Genomic DNA, 15,787 nt, shown 5'->3' with positions numbered 1-15,787 from the left:
CCCTAGTGTATGTAGTTGTTTTCACTGAATTTGAAGTGTCTTTCAGCATAGCACTGGCTCCGGACCTGGTTAGTCAGTCAGTTATCGCCAGTACCCATCAGCAAAAAGTTGGGTGCACAGGATGACTTTGCAACAAGGCCTCTTTCTGCTCCTCTGTTGGTTCTTTCTGCATTTCTCCTGCTTCTTTCTGCACCTTTCTTCCTCTTTCTGCACATGTCCTACCTTTGTAGTTTGAAATTAGCATTTAAAAAACCTTTGAAATTCACAAAAAAAACACAGGCTTCAGGGACGTTCTAGTTAGAAATTGGTACAAAAGGGGGTCCATCACCACCCCCTTTTGTACCGCTAGTTAGAAATTAGCATTTAAAAAACCTTAGAAATTCACTGAAAAAAACACAGGCTTCAGGGACGTTCTAGTTAGAAATTAGCATTTAAAAAACCTTAGAAATTCACTGAAAAAACCATAGGTCTCAGGGATGTTATAGTTAGAAATGAGCATTTACAAAACCTTAGAAATTCACTGGTTTCAGGGATGTTATAGTTAGTTGGACATTTTACTCATACAAAACCAGAGAAATTCGGCCGTTCTAGTTAGTTCAACTAACTATAACTCACAATGCACTGCTGATGACGTCACATATTACATCACTCATGACATGGTCAGTGACATCACTCATGACATCATCCAGTGAATGTGCGTTTTTTCTGGAAATTAACTATGTTTTATATATGTATATCTCATGGTCAATGGAAGAATAAATGGGTATATAAGTGTCAAAATAGATGATTTTGTTTGTGTAAAATTGGTCGTATAACTAACTGATTAAGTGTACCTTAATGAATACATAGGTTAGTGAGTAATGTTTAAATATGTAAATATCTACATACATACACACATATATACATATATATATATATATATATATATATATATATATATACACATACACACACACACACACATCCTCCTTGGTGGCGAAACGAGTCATGGCGGCAGCGCTGGCAAGCATGAAATAAAATTTACTTATTTGCACCAGGAACTTTTGGGTCCACTCTTCGTCAGTTTGGATGGGAGCAGTTGAGTCTGCGGTGTGACGATTTTCCAAATATACACACACATACATACACACACAAACATATACATACACACACACACAAATATACATACACACACACAAATACACATATTTACACACATATATACATACATATACACAAATACACATTTACACATATATATACATACACATATATATACACATACACATATATACATACACACATACATACACACACACACATACATACACACATACACACACATACAGACACACATACACATGCACACACACATGCACACACATGCACACACACATGCATACACATACACACACATACATACACACATACACATATATACATACACAAACACATACATACATATATAAATACACAAACATACATACACAAACATACATACACACATATACATACACACATATATATACATACATACACATACATACGCACACATATACACATACATACATACACATACATACATATACATACACACACATATATACATACACACACACATATACACACACATATATATACATACACATATCCACATTCATACACATACACACACATACATATACATACACGTATACATATACGTATATACACACACACATATATACAGACACATACATACATATACATATTAAATACATGCGGGATTGTGGGGAATTCTCGGTGCGATACATACACATACATATATATTACCTACCGGCGGTCGCCAGTAGGTATATATAGTTAAGACCTAGTTACCATAGAAAATTCCGAACATTCTATTGGGAATAACTTTGGCGCCGGTTGAGGGATCTGCCTGTAATTTTCCTTAAATTTGCCTCGCTGCGCTCCGCTCCTTCCCTGAAAGTTTCAGGGGGATTCGTCAAGCGGGGGCAGAGAAAAAAGGGGGGTCCCAAAACATGTTTTCCCCATGTTAATTTCCATAGGGACATTCTGACATGGCTACAGCTCGAACGGCTGAACGGAATTACACCAGATTTGGCAAAATGGTAGGGACTGGTATGCAGCAGTGCCTTTTGTATGTTTGGTGTAAATCCCTCCAGTAGTTTTTGAGAAAATTGAATGTGAAATGGAGTCCAATGCAATTTTCCATAGGACCTTTAGACACGGCTACAGCCCGAACGGCTGAATGGAATTACACCAAACTTGGCAAAATGGTAGGGACTGGTATGCAGTAGTGCCTTTTTTATATTTGGTGAAAATCGCTCCAGTAGTTGTTGAGAAAATTGAATTTTCCCAATTTATATATCTATGTGTGGCACACCGTGAGTGCACTGTAAGCTTACTGTACTCTGTACCTTCCCGAGTATGAGCTGCATGCTGATTGGCTGCCACTGTCTGTCAACACTCCAAAACAGAAATTGTTGGCAGCCTTCTTGTGCCTTGGTAGACTGAGGCACAGGAAAGCAGAAAAACAAACGTGTAGAACTCAAAAAGGGGGCAGGGTAGAAGCACCCTGACCCCTTAGCCTGCTCAGGGGGTCCCACAAGGCCCCCTCAGGCCCCCCAAAAATATTATTTTTTCCGGAAAATCGCGGGGGTACGCGCACCGTACAGAGTACAGTAAGCTTACTGTAAGCTTACTGTACTCTGTATGGTACGCGTACGATTACGCACACCGTACAGACTAAAGTAAGCTTACTGTACTCTGTACGGTACGCGTACGGTGTGCGTACCCCGTGATTTTCCACAAGCAGGCCTAGGGGGTCAGCGTGCTTAAACCCTGCCCCCTTTGTGTGTTTTGCACCTTTGTTTCACTGCTTTCTAGTGTCTTGGTTCTACCGAGGCACAAGATGGCTGCCAACACTTCCTGGTTTGGAGTGTTGACAGACAGTGGCAGCCAATCAGCATGCCTTTCACAGGAAAGCAGCATGCTCATTGGCTGTCAACACTTCTAACCAGGAAGTGTTGGCATTCATCTTGTGCTAGGTAGACCAAGGCACAAAAGAAGCAGAAAAACAAATGTGTAGAATGCAAAAAGAAACACCCTGACCCCCTAGGGCTGCTCAGGTGGTCCCACAAGGATATTGACATATTTAAACGTTATCCGCTGATAAAATTAGCATTTAAAAAACCTTGCAAATTCACTGAAAAAACCATAGGTTTCAGGCCTTATATAGTTAGGAATTCGCATTTAAAAAACCTTTGAAAATTCACTAAAAAAAACATAGGTTTCAGGCCTTATATAGTTGGGAATTAGCATTTAAAAAACCTTTGAAATTCACCGGAAAAAAAACATAGGTTTCAGGCCTTATATAGTTAGGAATTAGCTTTTTAAAAAACCTTTGAAAAATACTGAAAAAAACATAGGCTTCAGGTCTTATATATAGTTAGGAATTAGCATTTAAAAAACCATTAAAATTCACTCAAAAAACTATAAGTTTTAGAGGGGTTATAGTTAGCTGGATATTTCACTCATACAAAACCATTGAAATTGCTCCTATATAGTTAGATGTACTAACTATATTTCACGCACCCGCAATCCACTGCTGATGTCACATATTACATCATTCATGACATGGTCAGTGACATTACTGATGACATCTCAAGTGACATCACGGAGGACATCACTGATGACATCATCCAGTGAATGTGGTTTGCTTCGTTTTTTAAATATGCATTATATATATAGCAATTTGCATTGAAGAATGAGTGGATATATAAAAATAAATATTTGGATGGAGGATTTAGTAGCAGTGTAATTGACTGTTTACTTGACCAATTTATAGTGTCTCACTAAATATAGTGGATAGTGACTAAACTGTGTGAATATCTGTATCACTTTGTCAGTTGTTGTGTTAACTGGTTCTCCAGTTGGTTACTAGCTATGTGAAAGTCTATATTAGTTATTGATTAGTTAACTGAATATTTGTATGGGAGAGTGAATGTGTGTGTGGTTCGGTGGAGGGGGGGGGTGTGACTGCCCAAAGATGTGTGAATAGTTGATTCACTAGATATATGAAGTTAAAACTACATGTTCTAACACTTGTTTGGGTGAGTGAATATCTTTATGGGTGTGGTGATGAGCAAATATATTTCTCAATGGTACATGTCCAACAAACTAGAAAAATAAAAGGCAGTGTATGTGTCAGTTGTTGTATATAAATAAGTATACATAAGACTCAATGATTGTGTGAGTGACTGTATGGATAACTGTATACTTGTAATAATGATTTTATAATTCACTAAGTATGACTTACTATCTAAATGAATAGATGAAGTTGTGTTGGTATAAGTGTGTAGCTAAGTAAATATGTAAGTATGATCCATTGTTTGCATAAGTGAGTAGGATGACTTCATATGTGAATAGGATGTGTGCTGGTGTGTAATGTCGATATAGGTGTATACGTATTTTTCATATTGTTCTATTGTTCATTGACAGCATGTATGAGTGAATCTACAGGTAAGTGATTAGATGTGTGTATACATCTATGAATCACTGAGTGGGTTTTTAGATACTTGTATTGCTGTGACAATGGATTCAAATATGATACTCTGTATTTTACAAAGACTGATGAAAGATTGTACTAGTGTATGAAAAGGTGTATGTGATTGTCACGTGGATGATGTCATCAGTGATGTCATCAGTGATGTCATCAGTGATGTCACTGACCATGTCATGAATGATGTAATATGTGACATCATCAGCAGTGGATTGCGGGTGCGCAAAATATAGTTAGTACAACTAACTATATAGGAGCAATTTCAATGGTTTTGTACGAGTGAAATGTCCAGCTAACTATAACACCTCTAAAACTTATAGTTTTTTGCGTGAATTTTAAAGGTTTTTTAAATGCCAATTCCTAACTATAGATGCCTGAAACCTATGTTTTTTTCAGTGAATAAATATAATTGAAACGGGATACTGCCTTGATCCCTGCGATGGCACCAGCTCCCGAGTGCTCCCCCTGCGACGAGGCAAGTTGCGAGGTGATATATATATATATATATATATAGCATAATTACAGATTGTGGGCAAGCTGGGAAAATCTGTTATCGGACGACAGTATGCCGCAGAAGGAAAGAGACAACAGTGAGGGGAAAGGTAAACTAGAGTTTCTAGAGGTGTCAAGATCTAGAAGTTGGTTTCTTCACCCAGTGTGGAAAGACACCTCTACTGCTACGAACAACAGTGTTTTTTGTGTTGTTCTGGATCACAGACCTACTACAAAGAGAGTATCTTGTTTCACAGTATTTGTGACAATTCCACCAACAACATTTTAATGAAAGGTATCACATATAAGCCCAGCAGCTGTTTTTCCAGCCTGGAGGGTAAATTACAGAAACAGCTTTTGAGAACAGAGGCAAAAAGAAGCCGTACCAGTTTCTGTATAATCATTTTAAACTCTACTGCTGCTTTTTCAGGCCCTGGTCCTTGCAGGAGCAGAAGTACTTCATGGTCAAATGTTTCGTCCAAGGGCGACACAGCGTTGGAAACAAATTTCATAGTTTCACCATTAGTCTGAAAAAGTAGACAGCAGACAGGTTTATTAAGTGCCAAACCTTTACAAAAGAATTTTTTTTAAAAAAAGGAGTACCTTATAATAGGAGTAGAAACTAAGTTTAAAAGTCGTTGGTTCACAACAATAAAAATGGCACTGTATCCAGTTATGGTAAAGATAAACTCGGTGGGCATTTAATTTGCACTGATAGACTGCATATTTCCATTAACTTTTTTTGTTATAAAAAATTAGTTTCCCAGATGCGAGTGTGTGGGATGAGCAAGTATGGACTGAGCTTCCGCTGCCATGCTTCCATCGCGCTCATTCATGGTTAATGTGAGGGGGGGCGTTGTGATCCGTGTTGTATGACCCGCTGTACAGATGAACACTTGTTCATGAGAATTTGAGGGAACTTACAAAGGAGGCGGTTCTGAAGTTCTCAATAGGTCAGTTGATCCTGTATCCCCGGCTACTTCAGATGCGCTGGTGTGAGGTATTTCTTATGTGCGATTTGGCGTCTACACTTTCATCCTCCTGTCCAAGCTACACATTCTGGCAAGAAGTCACTACATTAGCAGCCCCCAGGCTCACACTCGTGAATTCGAGCAGAGTCATGTACACAGAAAGAGGTCATCCAGTGCGGAACAATCTATGCGTGCATCATTAGGTGTATATATGCCTAAGTAACTACACTGCAGTCAAGGTAATCAATAGACTGTGGGGTATTTTTTATTTTATTTGGTGCGTTTTATTGCACCTTGCCCTAGCCTTCTGGATACAGTAGTCCTGAATGTATTCATCTACGAGGAGAGGATGCGGGCACCTACTGTTGTGCTGCAAGTTTATGTGGCTTTGCCATTGCTAAATTTTGTGGAATGTGTGTGGCCTTACTGGGTGTGTGATGCACAAATGATTTAGTATATGAGTTTTCATTGGAAACACAGTGGACTTTAAGTGGGGTCACTGTGCAGGCTTGCCAGGAACAACTGTTGCAAGGTAGCAAGTGGCTAAGTTAGTTGTACCACAATGCATTGTGTGTTGAAATTTTTTATTAAAAGTTTTGTAGATGAAAATAGAAAAAAATACATATACATGTAAATAGATAATAAAAGAAGATATTGATAGATGAACCATAATACAAGTATGAAAATGAGAGAATCATACATAGGATTTAGTGGATATGAAGAAGCAAAAATAAACAAATTAGCAAATATTCTATAAGCTATAAAACAAAAAGCAAAGATAGCATAAAAGAAAAGAAAGAATGAAAGGAAAAGAAAAGAAAAGAACAAAGAATCCCAGAGTAACAAGAAAAAAGAGAAGAGGAGATGTAACCAAGACATATGAAAGGCTAAAGGAACAGAGGAAATCATAAAGAGAGTACACAAACGCAAAATAAAAAAATTAAGGAGGGATAACAGACGACGAAGAGGAAGAAATGGAGGCAGAATCACTATCCACCGTAGCTTCTAAGAATGGGGACCTTGTTTGAAGAAAAACAGAAGCCTGATCTTGTAAATTATAAATGACACGTTCATAAGAGGCTGTTGTACCATAGCCACCAACCACTCACAATGCATTGTGCATATGTGGTGCATGAAGCAGGCAAATTGAAATCATTTAAGTACACCAAAAAAATAATTTCCGCAGATATTAATCACACTAAAGGGTTTAGATGTGTATGCATGTGGTGCTTGAGTATCACACGAGTTTGTGAAATGTCTTTAATACATTTCTATCAAGCAAATGCAGCACATAACTCACAGGCAGTTCGCGCAGAAAGGAGACATACATCTCTAAGTAATAAACACTTTTATACAGAAAAAAGAATACCTCAACAATTCTTGTACATAGCCGTTAGAAAGTGTGTGCATTCGCCTCCACATTACTCAAACCCACCACAGTCTCTGCAGCTTGCATGTTTTCTCCAGAATTGAGGCACCACCTATGCACTCTTACCATGTTTTTTTAAAGGAACAAATGTGCAACTATAGTGGGTCATCAAGTGTCTTTAAGAGACACCATTTTTTCCAAATAAGTAACTTCTTTGGGAGATATATTGGCTGAAAGGCATAACAGACTAGTTGGTCGTCTGATGTTCTTTGTGAGCACCGCAGTAATCTTTCTCTTGCACTGAATCATCCTCTCTTCTTGGCTTTATTTAAATGTTTTTTGGGTAAGGCGCTTTCAGCTGCTCTACAAGCATTCTTCATGTAGTTTTCTTTATTAGTATAGTATCTTCTCAAAAGTAAAAAGTGTCCAAATGGTGAGTTTCGTTTAGTTTGAGCACGATATAGCCATTGAAATACAGGAGCATGTTTTTGTCTGTTGGTTTTCTGTAGATTTGTAGAAAACTCAGCTATGACAAGTTTATTATAAGTAAAACAAAGTTTCTTTGGGAAATCTCGGTACGGATATAGACCAGTTTGTTTCGCACTGAAATCTGAAAGCTATCCTAACATCAAAAATTAAATCAACATACAAACGCACTTGGTACAACAATGCAGATGACATCCACATAATTTAAAAAGTGGATTGGTTAGCCACCTGCGCAATAAAAACATGGCTGAGGATTAACCATTTAAATCCCAATACTACAAAAGGAAATTATGACCTCTGGGCAATAGCAAAAGTAGCAGCCTACTGCCATATACCTATTAAGCTGCCAAGCTCTGGAACAAGCACCTAGGCGCATATACACCACCGAAGTGCAATCATCCACTGAAAACCCATGAATTGAAACCAACACAAATATCAAACTGCTTTCGAGGTAAGCTATGAAGGGCTGAACTATGGTTTGCTGAAGCATTATATAGTTATGTTCCTGCATACATAACAGTCAGAGGGCACAATAATACTAAGACCATAATATGCAGTGGGCAGGAGCAAATTGTAACTTATAACTTAAATTCACATAAGACAAATCAGCTGTGAGGTTGGCAATAACCAGTACTGTACAAACAAACATAGCAAAATGAATGGTCTGGAATAACTGAAGAGATGTGTCGCAAATTGCTGGACAGTAGGGAGGACTTTAATATATTCCACCACTTCAGGTGCTTCTTTACATTTCACATTTCACCAGGGCAATCAGATATGGGATAATAATAAAAATGCCAGTCTCAACATATCGCTACACTTCTCTCTTCCACCAACTAGGCCAGCTCAAGATACCAACTATACACTAATTCCCAGATGGGCAACACAGCACAGTAACAAGCTAAGGAGACAACAGCATAAGAAATACCATAAGGGAACTGAACAGCTGTTCGAAACTACCATCATACCGAAAACCATGTAAGTGCACATCTGTCTCCTAGACTTCATCATCCACCACACAGTGCTATGCTATGCATAACATAGCCGCACCTCGGTGGTCATCACGCACAATATGGAAACACTTCTCACATAAGATCAAAACAAAGACAACATCCTTCCAACCACACACACTACACAGCGTAGCATTCTACCCATGTAGGAAAGTGCTTCAGCACCCCACATAAGATTAGTAAGCGCTATATAAACAGTGCAATACAATACATCAAGGAAGCTTTATGGGAGCACTGGTAGCTAGGATTAAAGTTGCAGTAATACTGAAGGCTGAGTCCTGCACCCAAGCAGAGTAGACATATGCAAAGTCCACGTCCATTCACCATTAGGGCAATGTGATGTTGAATGCTGGATCCGCTGTCGAACTGCAATAACCCAGTTATGCCCCAGGGTAGGTGTGTTGAAACCAAGGATACAATAAGCGTGAGCATGGCTCCCTGCTACAGGACTTACTTTGCTCCCTAGACCAGCCAAAGAGCCTGGACAATGGAGACAGGGGGAACTACATATCCCAGTAGCCAAAAGACTCTGGCGGTGGGTAGATCACTGCCCACACCTGCTGATTTTTCCCACAGAACTGCAAAGCGCATTTGTAGGTTTCACAGTGGTGGGAGCATGGACAACAGGGACTATGTGTCCCAATAGGTAAGGACTCTGGAGGCAGGTTCATCACTTCCCAAACCAGCTGATTGCTATTGCAGCACTACAAATTGCATTTGGAGGTCCCGCAGCTGTGGGAGCACAGCCAACGGAGACTACGTGTACCAGAAACTAAAAGACTCTAAAGGCGGGTTTGTTTGTTGCAGAGTTGTATATAGCGCAAACTAGACCCGAACCGAATCGGGTATCAGAGCGCTTTACATAGCACCAGTTACGTTACATGACGACACATTCATTTTTTTATTTTTTTTATTTTTTGGCACCGGGAGATTAAGTGATTTGCCCAGAATCACGGGAGGTTTTGGCGTTGTTACCGAGACTCGAACCCAGTTCTCCAGGTCCGAGGTCGAGCGCCCTAGCCGTTAAGCCAACTCCTCTCCCTTAAAAATGATTAAAAAAAGTTAATCACTGCCTGCACCTGTCAATTGTTACTGCAGCACTGCAAGGTGCATTTGGAGGCACTGCAGCGCAGGAAGTGATTTGGCCGAGCTTGGGCCGAGGACGGACCCATCCTGCACCCATCAGTGCCAGGAAGAGGCAGGGTGGGGCCACCCGTTTGGTCCTGCAATTAAGGTACTGTCTTCAATTTTTTCCTGGCATTTGGGGCATTTGCTGCTGGAGCTTCCTGCCACCACTTTGGGGTTTATTCCGGACTCTTTCCCAGATTTGTTGCTATTTGTGGCGACTTGGGGAGTTTGCATCTCTTACTTTTGCCCGTATCCACCATTTGTCAATTCTGTGGTTTCACCTGATCCCTGCTTAAAAATTATGGGGAAAAGAAAAGTGAATGCAACTTATGTGGCTGAAAAGCATCCCAGAACTTGCAGCTCCATTGTATCTTTTTAAAATAACGTAGTGGGTGACCTCTTGGAGAAAAATTAATCTGTAGAACAGATGACACACACACATGCTGGAACTCAGACTTGACAGTGGTTGATGAGATTCCTCCCTGTCCGGATGTCAACCTCCAGGCTCACCCTCATAATGGGGATCAGCAAGTGTCAAACGAAATACAGACCTTTTTTCATTCACTGCCTAAATTTAAGACCGCGATTATACTTTGAAATAATCCGGCATGCTTTAGAACTGGGTTACAAAGCCAACAATGGGATGAGAAGGAATCAATAAGTTACCCCTGAGGACTGCGACACTGGATTCGCCTTGCAACCTGAAAGGGAAAATTTCCTCCACATTTGAGTCTTCAACTCAAAGATTAGTTAAAGTGGAAAAATGAGTGGCTATTTTGTGGAAATCTGAGGGTCTTTTCTGGAGCAGTCTGAAGTCATTTTGGCTAAAATTCCATCCCAATACCTCACCCCTAGTCAAGTTGCCTCATTGAGTAAAATGGTTTCTTATGGGTACCATGGTACCATCTATACTTGAGCTTGTACCGGGGGTGGATGTTCCTACAATTTCAGGTAACACGATCTCTAATCATATCGGCATCTCTCTGGCCTCACAGATGGTTTATCAGATTCAATGAGAGTCAGGGGGCGGGAGATTAGGAGTTTTGTGCACAGAGTCAGGGGCCCATATGAGAATTACACTAGCCTCATCTGAGCTACGGCAAGAATATGCTCTCTCGGATGTTATTTTACAACTTCTCCCCCAGCTTGTATGTCTTAGCTTTGGCCAATGTTCCACCTTTGAAGTCAGGTGTCCAGGAACATGTTCAGCAACTAAAAAATAAGATCGCTCACTGGCTGACAGCAAGGGTCTCCACTAGAAATGGCTTGACGCTATTTGATGAGATCATAATGGCCTAAAGAGTGGGGTGGTTGGGTCAAACACTTTGAATTGTTGAGTGGGGTAAATGACCAGGATTGACTTGGGCAGGAGAATTATAGTTTTGACCCTTCCAGAGTGTTAACCACTGATAAGGAGCTTCGGGTCATAAACTGGAATATTGCAGGAGTACAGGGACAATTTGATTACACTGTTTGGCGTCAGTCATTTGATGCTTATGACGTTATCAGCATACAGGAGACATGGTCCATCTCATGCACCTGGCTGATTATGCTATCTTTACCACAAATGCCGTCCCATCTATTGGAAGAGCGAGGAGGAGAATTGCTGATTTTCATAATTTGAACTTGAATTGTAAAATGGAAGACGTTATTACCAATTCTCCCCATCATTTGTGCGTTCTTCTTTCCTTTTAAAACAAACTAAGGATTATATGTGTGAACATATATAATGTGATTCATGGCAGAGAGTCCTATGATGTGGTGTTGGCTCTGGCAGGATTTTAAAAAGATTTTATTCCCTGCCCCTCGTTGTATATGGCTTTGGTGATTCTGGGTGACTAATTTTCATCCATGCAGGGATTGCCATCTAAACTCCTTATCTGACCAGGTTACTGATAGAGGACCAAGTTCATCCACAACATAGGGTCCAGGGTGGGTCTGATGAATGACCTGGCTTAAGGCTACAATTTGGTTAATCTTCTGAATTTACATGTATTGAACTCTGAAAACGGTGTCCCAACTTTTAAGGGGTCCTGGAGAAGTTCCTCCATGGATTACATTTATGTTTCAGCAGGTTTATATGCCACTCTGATTAGTTTCTCAGTGGAGTGGAACATTGCTAGGAACCAACATCTCCTCCTTGCCACCTTTAGGGGAGAGAAGAAGCCAAAATATGTTTATTCTTCTTTTAAAGCACCAGCTAGTCTGATGGATCAAGGTTGGGGATTAAAATTGGACAAGATTATCTCAGAGGCATTTAATGTAGAGATTGCTTCCGCATGTCAACTAGAACTACATACATGTTTGGATGAATCGGCTTTACAGGAGAGTGTTTTTTTAGGTTTATAACAAGTTAGGTCGCTATAGCAACACTGCCCTCTCTAAATCAGGGACCTCTGAGTCTCTAGGCCCCTGTAGATGGTTTATTATTATTAATATTAATTAACATTTGATAGAGCACATGGCTACCCTTAGGCATCCCAGCGCTTACGACAGCAGGCAGTCAGATACAGTTAAAGGTCACTTCGGGAAAAGCCAGGTTTTTAGTTATTTCCGAAATAGGAGATGGTGGGTCATTGAGTAGAGATCGATGGGATGCGTGTTCCATACTTTTGCAGCGTTATAGGAGAACATTTGGCCTCCAGAACATGCTCTTTTGATTTTGGGTACTGTCGTCAGGAACAAATTAGCTGAACACAAACTTCTCGAGGGGCGGTGGAAAGCTATAAGTGAGAGGTTAATTTTAGGGCCCATACCCCAATGTGTTTTGTGTTCTATGCATAATGACTTGAATATTATGCGTTCCTTGATTGGTAGCCAGTGTAGCCCTTTTAATGCCGGCTTGGCCGAGTGTGCTTTGGAGATGTTGCGCAGCAACCTGGCTGCTCAATTCTGCACCACTTGCAGTTTTCTTGTTTAGGACTTTGGAGCACCCAGGTAGAGGGAATTTCCATAATCCATCCGTGATAACACCAGTACCTGAACCATAATCCTATGTGCAGATTCAGGGAGAAATGGAAGAATTTTCACATCGGTCTAATGATGCCGTAACATGAAGCTGCTAATTGTACTGCTTGATGGTCAAATTTGAGCTACCTATCCAGCCAAACTCCAAGACCTTTAATCTTTTCTTTGGGCTTTGGCGACGGGCCAAGACAATTTGTCCAACTCAAGCCGGCCGTAGAAATGGAGCAGTGCCCAGGATCATTAGATCAGTTTTTTTCTCCAATGAGCTTGAGACACGACTGGTCAATCCACGTGGCCACCGTTCCCAAGCAAGATTAGCTGGCACCTTCTTTGGGTGGCTTAATGCCACCACTAGTTGGGTGTCATCTGCAAAGGTTATATTATGGCTTCCATATAGCAGCACAAACTCCGCAAGGGGCCTTAGATAAAGATTAAATGGGGTGGGGCTCAATGAGGGGCCCTGTGGGAATCCACATGTAAGTGGAACCCTTTTTGAGGTGTGGTTGCCCTCAAATACCTGGTATGACCTATCTTGCAGAAAGGATTTGATCCAGGTGAGAACTTTTCCTGATACTCAGATCATTCTTAATCTGTTGAAAAGGATGCTGTAATTGACCGTATTGAATGCGGAGCTCAGGTCAAGCAGGATGATTGCCACAGCCTCCCTGGTCGAGAATTTTCCGTGATTCCTCCACTACTTCTAACAGGGACGTTTTAGTTCCATGATTTGGTTGGAAACCTGTCTGGGAAGTTTGCAGAATCGAGTGAGTTTCAAAGTACTCAGAGAGAGTTCTATTTACATATTTCTCTAAGATTTTACTCGTCCTGGGGAGGAGCGAGACCGGAAGATAGTTGCCCCATACGTCAGGATTAAGGCCGTTTCTTTTTAGAAGTGCTCTTATCATGACATGTTTCCATGATCTGGACACTTGGCCAGTTGCCAAAGAATAAATCAATACTTCCAGTAGCGCAGGTAAAATGACATCCCGCACCTTGCGCAGCATGTGAATGGGGGCCGAGTCCAGGGGGGAACCTGATTTAACTTTGGAAAACAGATGGAATAATGTAGCTAAATCCAAAGCAGGAATAACTTCTAGCCGTGGGAAGCTACTCCCCGGAATTTCTACCTCCTGGTCTTTAACAACCACAACAGCACTGCCTATCATCTGCAAGTCATTGAGATCACAACATATGGAGGACATTTTTAACTATGCCCGCAAAAATCACCAAATCAGCTGGAAAGGGCACAACATCCTCACACAAGACTACTCTAAACCCACTGCCGACACCTGGAAGGGTTTCCTTGCTTTACGCGACAGACTCAGGAGCAAAAATTTCCAATTCTCATTTGTGGCCCCCGCAAAATTCAAGGTAACAGACAAAGGCAAACACCACTTCTTCACTGATCCCAAGGACCAGGCGGCCTTCCTGGATGCCCCAGCAGCTCTAGACATGGAAGCGTCACAACCCGGCTCCGCCAAAAGAAGACATTCGCCTGAGCCGGTTTCCGGGTGAATAGCAGATCTAAGGTAGATGCTTCAAGAAGGAACCAGCGAACATACCTACTTCAAGCTACCAAGAAATACAACCGTTATCTACCTCAATAACAATGCAACATCTACCTCATTTCGGCTTGCTTCAATAGGCCTCAACGGAGTCGCTAACAGCCCTCTACAAGTTTCGCAAAGATGAGCGTCCAACTTTAAGAAGCCAACTTCAAGAAGCCAATCTCAAGGAACCACCGAAGCACCGCGTCGTATTCTTTATGAATAATTATACTGTATAGGGTTTCTAGCCACAACACCCTGTAGGTATGCATCATAGGCAACAATGTCTGCATGGGATTATAGCACGTCAGTTACCCGACAGCAACACTCCGAGAGGCGAAAGGGCAATCCGACATACGAGTATTTACGGAGGAGGGTGGAGGGGAGGAGGGAGTGAGGGTGTGGGAGTAAATACGCACTCGGGTTTCTCAGCTCTCTGCCTTCTGTATTTTCTATCCTTTTCTCTTTCACACCTTTCTTTTCACTACAAATCGTATCTGGCAGATTCTGAAAGCCAGCGCATTGGGGAGACCACCCTAGTCTGTTTGGGACTCGCATCTTCAGATTTTCACAAGGATTCTGCCTCCACCCTCCTGACAGAAAGTCTGCATTTAGAGGAATAGGGATGCAATGTTATCTGGATGCTCTTTTACTAAACACAAAGTTTTAGGATTAAGGTGGAAGACATCAGAAGCATTTCAGATGCTGACAGTCTATAGTTTTCTGTTAAAGAAATCAAACATTCCACCTAGTACCAGTCCAGATGATGCATACCCTATGGAATCGATCATGCTAACCTGGAGATTGAGTAATCTCTACAGTCATCAAGCTCAGAACTGAGTTCCCATATCTTCTGCTGTTATACAGCATTTTAGGACCCTAGTATAAAATTCCCGATTCATGCCCTTATATAGGTATAAATCACCATATCCTTATATTGGCATAGAAATCATAACCTTATTTTGACATAGCTCATGCAGTCCAAATACGGCATGGCTACTTCAACTAGTTCCGGATATCCAAAACGATTTCTTGGAAAACTCAGCTTCAGCAGCTGGGGACTTCCCCTTGCTCGAATACTGACTTGTCCAAGAACTCATGGAGTTTTCAAAGAACGGAGACTCTTTGATGACGTTATGTCCACCTTTCCGTCAAACTCTGCACTTTCAAGGTATAAATATGCCCACACTTGCCATAGCAAACACACGGTGGTTTGGAGCAGTTTGACTATCTACTTGCCCGACGCATCCTTCTACAGCAAGTGCCGAAGGAAGCCA

General features: G+C 41.1%; 1 protein-coding gene across 5 annotated transcripts in view; it reads right to left on the bottom strand.

Moving 5' to 3' along the window:
* The window catches only part of IRAG2 (inositol 1,4,5-triphosphate receptor associated 2), a 1,168,119-nt gene that overhangs the window by 681,513 nt on the left and 470,819 nt on the right, over positions 1–15,787 (bottom strand). For all 5 annotated transcript variants that reach the window (XM_078674100.1, XM_078674103.1, XM_078674104.1 and 2 more), the window contains one exon: positions 5,419–5,559. In XM_078674100.1, coding sequence (XP_078530226.1) covers positions 5,419–5,559 — 141 coding nt within the window. The remainder of the gene's footprint in view (positions 1–5,418; positions 5,560–15,787) is intronic.

The sequence above is a fragment of the Lissotriton helveticus genome, chromosome 1_1, assembly GCF_964261635.1.
Source record: "Lissotriton helveticus chromosome 1_1, aLisHel1.1, whole genome shotgun sequence".
NCBI lineage: Eukaryota > Metazoa > Chordata > Amphibia > Caudata > Salamandridae > Lissotriton > Lissotriton helveticus.
Note: the sequence above shows the minus strand (reverse complement) of the source record. Positions and strands in the feature narration are given on the sequence as shown.